The 7,242-nt window shown below is 38.4% G+C and overlaps 2 protein-coding genes across 2 annotated transcripts; both read right to left on the reverse strand.

Moving 5' to 3' along the window:
* Positions 1–1,657: 1,657 nt before the first annotated feature.
* On the reverse strand, positions 1,658–2,558 carry LOC108098130 (serine protease SP24D-like). The gene has a single exon (XM_017200852.2). It carries the CDS (start codon positions 2,556–2,558, stop codon positions 1,779–1,781), a length of 780 nt encoding a protein of 259 aa, XP_017056341.1. The 3' UTR covers positions 1,658–1,778.
* Positions 2,559–3,228: 670 nt separating this feature from the next.
* Positions 3,229–4,066, reverse strand: LOC108097867 (serine protease SP24D-like). Its single transcript, XM_017200402.2, has one exon. The coding sequence runs from the start codon at positions 4,064–4,066 to the stop codon at positions 3,278–3,280; it is 789 nt and encodes a 262-aa protein (XP_017055891.1). The 3' UTR covers positions 3,229–3,277.
* Positions 4,067–7,242: the final 3,176 nt, after the last annotated feature.

The following is a 7,242-nucleotide window of genomic DNA, read 5'->3' on the forward strand; positions in this document are numbered from 1 at the left end:
CTCAAATATTTCCTCTTCATTTCCCACTCCTTATTTCCCCTTGTGCATTTTCCCGCCCACTTTGCTGTGGCTCTTCACTCGCGATAATTTAAGAGGGAAATTATGAAGAGCGACACGCGACAAGGTTCATCGGAAATTCCGACATTTTATCGCCACCTCCACAAACTGCTGCAGTCATCTTCTTCACCAGAGACTGCGTCAAAAAAGAATTACACTTGGTCCTTTTATTTTACGATTATTTTCTATTTTAATTATTTAAATAAAAATGCTGCTACAAATGATTGATGGCATTGACATAGAGCTGGCGAGCCGAAGGGCAAGGGGATTGGCAACCGAAACCAAATAAAGATGCCGATGATGACTGTGATGATGACAACACACAGACTCGATGGTAAATATTACGTATACGTACTGTGAGTGCATGTGTGACCGAGCATGTATAAATTGTAAATCAATAAATAAAATAAAAAAACAAAAATCGAACGGGGCTCACGCAAAAATCGTAAATAAATAAAGCGCGCAAAGTGACGCAAAGTACGGCGCACAGAAGTGCAGCAAAAAGGGTTAAGGCAGGGGGTTAAGGGCGGAGTTCTCTTTTTTTTTTTTTTGTGAAGGACTAACATTGAACTGGCATGTTGTTGTTGCCATTGTTCCTGGGCAGCGGCCCATTGTTTATTGTATTTTGTATTTGGTATTTCGTGCCGAGCGCAGCGATAAAAATGCTGCTAAAGTATAAATTATGCCAATATAAGTTTGAAAATGCGCGAGATCGCAGCAACAACATGGCCAATAAGTGAGACAAAAAGAGACACCAAAGATGAGCGTGGGCGGGAAAAAGAGTTGGGCTTGAGTTAATTAAATAAAGAAATACGTTTTCTGCTTAAAAATTACTTTACTCTTGGAACTGCACGAATACAAAAAAAAAAAACATGAAAAGCAAAACAGTTTTGTTTGTTGATTTCAAGTTTACAACTATATACTTCTACGCCGTAAAGTATTCTTTAAAATTAATTTAGATCCCTTGAATAAATTAAATTTTTTTAAGTTAAAAAAAATATAACAATTATATGCTATTTAATATTTTCTAGCTACCCTCGCGTAAAACAATGGCCAGGAGACAATGTAGCCACAGCGATAAAAGGCTATATTCCCCATACACACACGAGTATAAATCCGTATCGGTATGTATTTTTTTTCAGATGGGTTTTGGTGGCCATTCGGGTCACGCTCAAAAAATGCGCATAATTGGCAAATTTAGAGTAAAATTGCCTGACAAATATGCAAAAAATGTGTAACACACAAAAGGGAAGGGAGAAAAGGAGGGCCAACTCTTTAATGACAAAATGCTGCCAAAAATGTCCACGTTGTGGTGGGGTACAATTTTCGAAACACTTGTAAATAAATAGGTGTATATGTGTTAGTTCGAAATGACAAATTGTAAAATATCACATATCACAAATCACATTTTAAAGCACATAAGTAATCACTTTTTAATATTAATTTATAGTCTTGATTAAAACTGTTACACACGTGTTTCCTCAAATGTTTGCTTATCTTTTAGAGCCAAGGAAAACCCAATCTATTTCAAAATTCGATGGAATGCCATAGTACCACAGAATTATTGGCTAATAAATCGTCACATTTATCATTATAGGTTTTTATAATTTTAAATCATTTTTAAATATCTTAGAAAAAATGTAGTGATAAAACAATTTTGGTTATAATGAATTTATTTATGTTTACAAATATTAAAAAAAAAAAAATTATATCGAGCAAACTCAGAGATCTGAGTTCTTTATAATCCAGTCCTTGAAATAGAAGACCCTGGCATAGCCATCAGGATAGCTGGATCCACAGCCGCCCACGACAAATCCTGCCACGCCCACCAACTGGTCATTGTACACAGCGGGACCACCGGAATCACCATTGCAGGCACCATTATCCTCCAAATGGAGCAGGCAGAGTTCGCCCTCGAATCCGAATCCAATCAACTCCTCGCACTTCTCGGTGGAAATGGAACTTAAGGTGTTGTACTGCAGATACCGCGGCAAATCTCCCTGGTGCTTGATCCTTCCCCAACCGGAAATGATGACATCCACATCGGCTGGCGTATCAGCAGTGGGCAAGGCGATCGGCTTAATAGCGTCCGAAAAGATCAACGGGGTTTCCAGTCGCAGAACAGCCACATCATTAAGGAAGTTACCGTACCCCTCATGGACAATCACTTCGGCCACCTGGATCAGGACTCCGCCACTGAATCGATCGTTGGAGCCCGCTCGAATGGTAAAACGCTCGGCGGCAATAGGAGTTATCACATGGTTCTCATCCTCGTTGGACACACAATGAGCGGCGGTCAGAATGTAATTCCTTGTCAAGATGGATCCTCCGCAACTGTGGGAACCAGCGTTCCTCAGAGAAACCTGGTGGGGAAACTGCGCCTTCGTGGCATCCTCACCACCCACCACACGGCCGTTCAGCTTACCGGGTGCCGACTGTGCCGGTAAGACCAAAAGCAGCAGACAGCTGCCGAGCAGAATAGCCACGTTAGCGGTTGTCATTTTTTCAACTGGGCAAAGCCCAACTAACTGAACCTTCTTATATACAGCCGGGGATTGCGACTTCTAGTTTGTCTTGTCGTATCTTATCGTCTGATGAGATTTATTATATAGGGGTCTTGTGGTCTGGCACACAATCTAATCGAAGATTTGTGCCGATTGAGAATTATGTCATTGATAATTGTTTTATGGCTTGTTCATTATTTTAAAAATATGTTTAACTTTGAAGGACACATAAGATACAAAAAAAAAAAATAATATAAAAAAATATTGTGAAACATAAATATAGCTGAGAAACGTTTCAATAATTTAATTTCAAAGTAATATTTTGTTGTTGAAAGTTGGTCAAAAATAGATTTTAAAACAAGTTTGCTTTCTTTGGAAATTGGAAAAACCTTGTACGCATTTTATTTCAGTGACAAGAAATATTTCAGAAAATCAATTTCCCATAAAAAGAAGAAAACTTTAAACTTGGTTAAACACCAAGAAACACGTAAAACAAACAATTCATTAAGAAATAAAGTGGTTTATTACCATTTTATGACAGTTTAGTAAACAATTTTTAAAAATTGACTTAAAATTATGGAAAGGATCCCCTCTTAAAATTAAACCAAAAATTGTCCAAATGTTTTTTAAGTCCCGCATTAAGAAAATGGAAAGAAAAACATTCATATTTAACTGTTTTATGGTTAATATATTTAAAAAAAAAAAAAATGACAAATTTAGAGATCAGTGTTCTTCCTAATCCAGTCATTGTGGTAGTGCACTCTGGCATATCCGTCCGGGTAGCTGGTGCCACAGGCGGACCATACGAATCCTGCCACGCCCACCAGCTGGTCGTTGTAAATGGCGGGACCTCCTGAATCACCATTGCAGGCACCATTGTTGGCCTCGTGAATCAGGCACAGTTCACTCTGGACCCCCCAGCCGATCAGGTCGTCGCACCTGTCCAAAGATATCGACTTCAAGGTGTTGTACTGCAGATACCGCGGCAAATCTCCCTGGTGCTTGATCCTTCCCCAACCGGAAATGATGACATCCACATCGGCTGGCGTATCAGCGTTGGGCAAGGCGATCGGCTTAATAGCGTCCGAAAAGATCAACGGGGTTTCCAGTCGCAGTAGGGCCACATCGTTCAGGAAATTTCCGTACTCCTCATGGACAATCACTTCGGCCACCTGGATCAGGACTCCGCCACTGAATCGATCGTTGGAGCCCGCTCGAATGGTAAAACGCTCGGCGGCAATAGGAGTTATCACATGGTTCTCATCCTCGTTGGACACACAATGAGCGGCGGTCAGAATGTAATTCCTTGTCAAGATGGATCCTCCGCAACTGTGGGAACCAGCGTTCCTCAGGGAAATTTGGTGGGGAAACTGCGCCTTCGCGGCATCCACACCGCCCACCACACGCCCGTTCAACTCACCGGGTGCCGACTGTACAGGCAATGCCAGTAGCAGCAAACAGCTGGCGAACAGGGTTCCAAAAGCAACAACTTCAGCGGCTCTCATTTTCCAAATGGACAAAGCCCAACAATTTGTAGGTCTTTATATAGAGGCGATGATTCCACTTAATTTATAACAGCGCACTATCTAAACTTGACTTTTATGTGACTAGAGATATTTTAAACGTTTTTTCTTAAAATGTGGTTCATTTGATAATTATTATTTTATGTATAACTTTTTTCACAGAAATTGTTAGTTGCTTTTTTTGTTGTAACTTGTAAACACATCTCGAATTAAAACTTAAAGTAGAAAAAATCATTTAGCCTGTAATATCTTATCGCTCAATGCGAATTATTTTGAGATCTCATAAGGAAACTAATCTTATCGAAACGGCCAACTATCGAGGAGATTTACCGATTACTACTAGCTGACAAGCAATTTATGAACAAATATTTATGGGAAATTCATTCAGCAGTTTGACCTTACCAACAAAAAAAATATTGTTTTTTAACCAGCAACTTGCATACTTTGCGGGGTTAAAATCTTTACAGAGAGAACTGCGATTTCCAAATTTAATTTTGTTAACCAGATCCAATAACAAATCCACAGCAATTAGAAGAGTTTAAAGGTAAGAGAGAGATAAAGAATACACTTGCCGAACAATGAGAGAAACGGTGGCTCAAGAACAATAACGTTAACGGACTGTGAAACGACTTATTATTAATCTATTAGCTCATCCAAAGCTGCATTGTTGTCTGTGCAAAAGAAAAGTGTGGTGGTCGGCAGAAAGGGACGGCAACAGTTGACGGCTGAAGACACAATTAGAGGACGTGACAGCAACAGGAAGAACAAGGAATTCTCTCTCACTTATTTGTTTGCATTCGTATGCTCGTTTGTTTGTTTGTTTGTGGGCGTCTGAGACTGTGGTAACTTTTTAATTTAATCAAAACGAATGAACGGAGCGAATGCAAAAAGAGAAGAGCCTTCGAAAGGATAAACGCAGACAGACTGACAGAAAAGAACCAATCAGAAGAGCAGAGAAAAAAATTTGAACTGATTTCGAACATCAAATTGCAAAGAAGTATCCTGCACAAAAAACAACCCCTTAATTAAATTAATTATTCAATATGTAGAGCTTTTCTTACGTTTTTGTAAATCCTAAAAAAAAATATTAAAAAATAATAACATCGAATTTTTTAAAATGGGCAGTAATTTGCTAACAAGGTATATGTTCCACATCATTCCTAATTTGAAGATGTAAAAACTTTCCAAATTTTGTTCAGTGCAGGAACAGCAAAAGAGACGAAAGAAGTGCCGACCGTCCGCGGAGTTGGCGTAAAGTTTATATCAAGGTTCGCACTTAATTATTGACAGTGGCAGGCCGGATGCTTGAGGTATTTTCTTTTTATAAAGGGTATTGGCGTAAGGTACTATGATTTTGGTCAAAAGTATGCAAAGATTTAAAGGGTCAAACTTTTGGGACAAGGTTTTATAAAAAAAATTTCTTTTACTTAATGTCTTCATTCGTAAATAATCTAAAATAGAAATAGCTTTCACTTACCCATGTTTTTTTTAAGTTGGTTGTTATTAATTTCTTGTGATTCACATTCAGCAAAAGGCATTTAAATCAAAGCATCAGTAAAACAGAAACCCAAAATTAACGGCGCTTGCACAAATACACACACATATTTTCGCACGGATGAGCCAATGTGTGCGGGTGCTGGTAGCACAATTTTAGAGCAGCCCTTGGTTGACGGAAAATTTCTGTAAATGAAACTCTAATTATTGGTTGTAATAATTTTGAAAACTCTTCGACACTTTTTTAACCACACAATTTTTGGAGCACCCTTTGGTTGACGAAAAGCTTCTGTAGTTTAAACTCTATTTATTGGCTGTAAGAGGATAAGAATAATATCACTTTTTATGAACCATTTTGACTACTCTTCGACACTTTTATAACCAGAAACACTTATTGTCTTTATTAATAAATAATCTAAACAGAAATAGCTTCTACTTACCCATGATCTTTTTTAAGGTTGGTTGCAATTCATTTCTTCTGATACATATTGAGCAAAAGGCATTCAAATTAAAGCATCAGTAAAACAAAACCCAAAATTAACGGCGCTTGCACAAATACACACACATATTTTCGCACTGATGAGCCAATGTGTGTGGGTGCTGGTAGCACAATTTTGGAGCACCCCTTGGTTGACGGAAAATTTCTGTAAATTAAACTCTAATTATTGATTGTAAGAAGATTAGAAGAATATCACTTGTTATAAACAATTTTGACAACTCTTCGACACTTTTTTAACCGGAAACACTAAACACTTAAATGTACACTATTAATTTGCTGCGCAGTACAACCGCGTCCGTTAACCAATGCACTTGAAAAGACTAAAACGACAGGAGAGTGAGTACGACCAAGAGCGTCAAACTAGAGCCATTTGGAATGAGAGAGCGACGCTTTTCTTTTCCTTTCTTCTTATCTTACTGTTGATCCTCTCTTTGCGCTTTCTGCTCCTCTTTCTTTCTCTCATTTTCTGATGTGTGACGATCTTATGATCAGACTGTTTGACCTTCAACTTCTTAACTCGTTTCTCTTAGTTTGTGTGGATTTTGTAATGCTCTTAGTTATGTATGTGTACATACATTATATACACGCAAAGTGATTTAACCAAACAATGAACTTTAAATTCGGCAAGTGTATAGACGCTTCGGGGAGTTGAACTTATCTTTATTTCTTCCTTCTTTTCACATTTTCTTTTACCCTTTTCCCGTATTCCTCTCTGCGGTCAACGATGGTTGGTAAAGGGGGTTGCGGGGAGCGGGATGAGGTCTAGACATTTAAATTATTCACGGCTTTCGTTCGTCCTCTTAGAGAATTTACCTGCTCTTGTTCAATCATCCAATTTTTAATTGCAAAAATATGGTTAAAATCACAATAAAAAACATGAAATGAAAAAAAATTTAAGCCTTCGTAGTTATTTATTATAATTTTGTCAGTGTACCTACCTTCTCTTGAATTTTTTGATTAAATTTTTTTAAAGTTATGCAAAAATGATTTGGGTCTGAATCGTTGCCTTTGCGCTGCCATTTGCTTTTTTGAATTTATCTTTCATCTTTGGCAAAGTGTTTCACAACTATTTCACTGCACTTGAGAGTGCAGTGCTTGTGGGCGGGGGCGGGGGAAAATGGGTGGAAAAGTGGGCGGAAGGGGGGACGAGCGGAGTTGCGCTGAG

Source organism: Drosophila ficusphila, unplaced genomic scaffold (assembly GCF_018152265.1).
Source record: "Drosophila ficusphila isolate 14025-0441.05 unplaced genomic scaffold, ASM1815226v1 contig_197, whole genome shotgun sequence".
Classification (NCBI taxonomy): domain Eukaryota; kingdom Metazoa; phylum Arthropoda; class Insecta; order Diptera; family Drosophilidae; genus Drosophila; species Drosophila ficusphila.

Excerpts from the sequence above, each read along its gene's own strand:
- LOC108098130 (XM_017200852.2), bottom strand. The coding sequence starts at position 2,558 with ATGACAACCGCTAACGTGGCTATTCTGCTCGGCAGCTGTCTGCTGCTT.
- LOC108097867 (XM_017200402.2), bottom strand. The coding sequence starts at position 4,066 with ATGAGAGCCGCTGAAGTTGTTGCTTTTGGAACCCTGTTCGCCAGCTGT.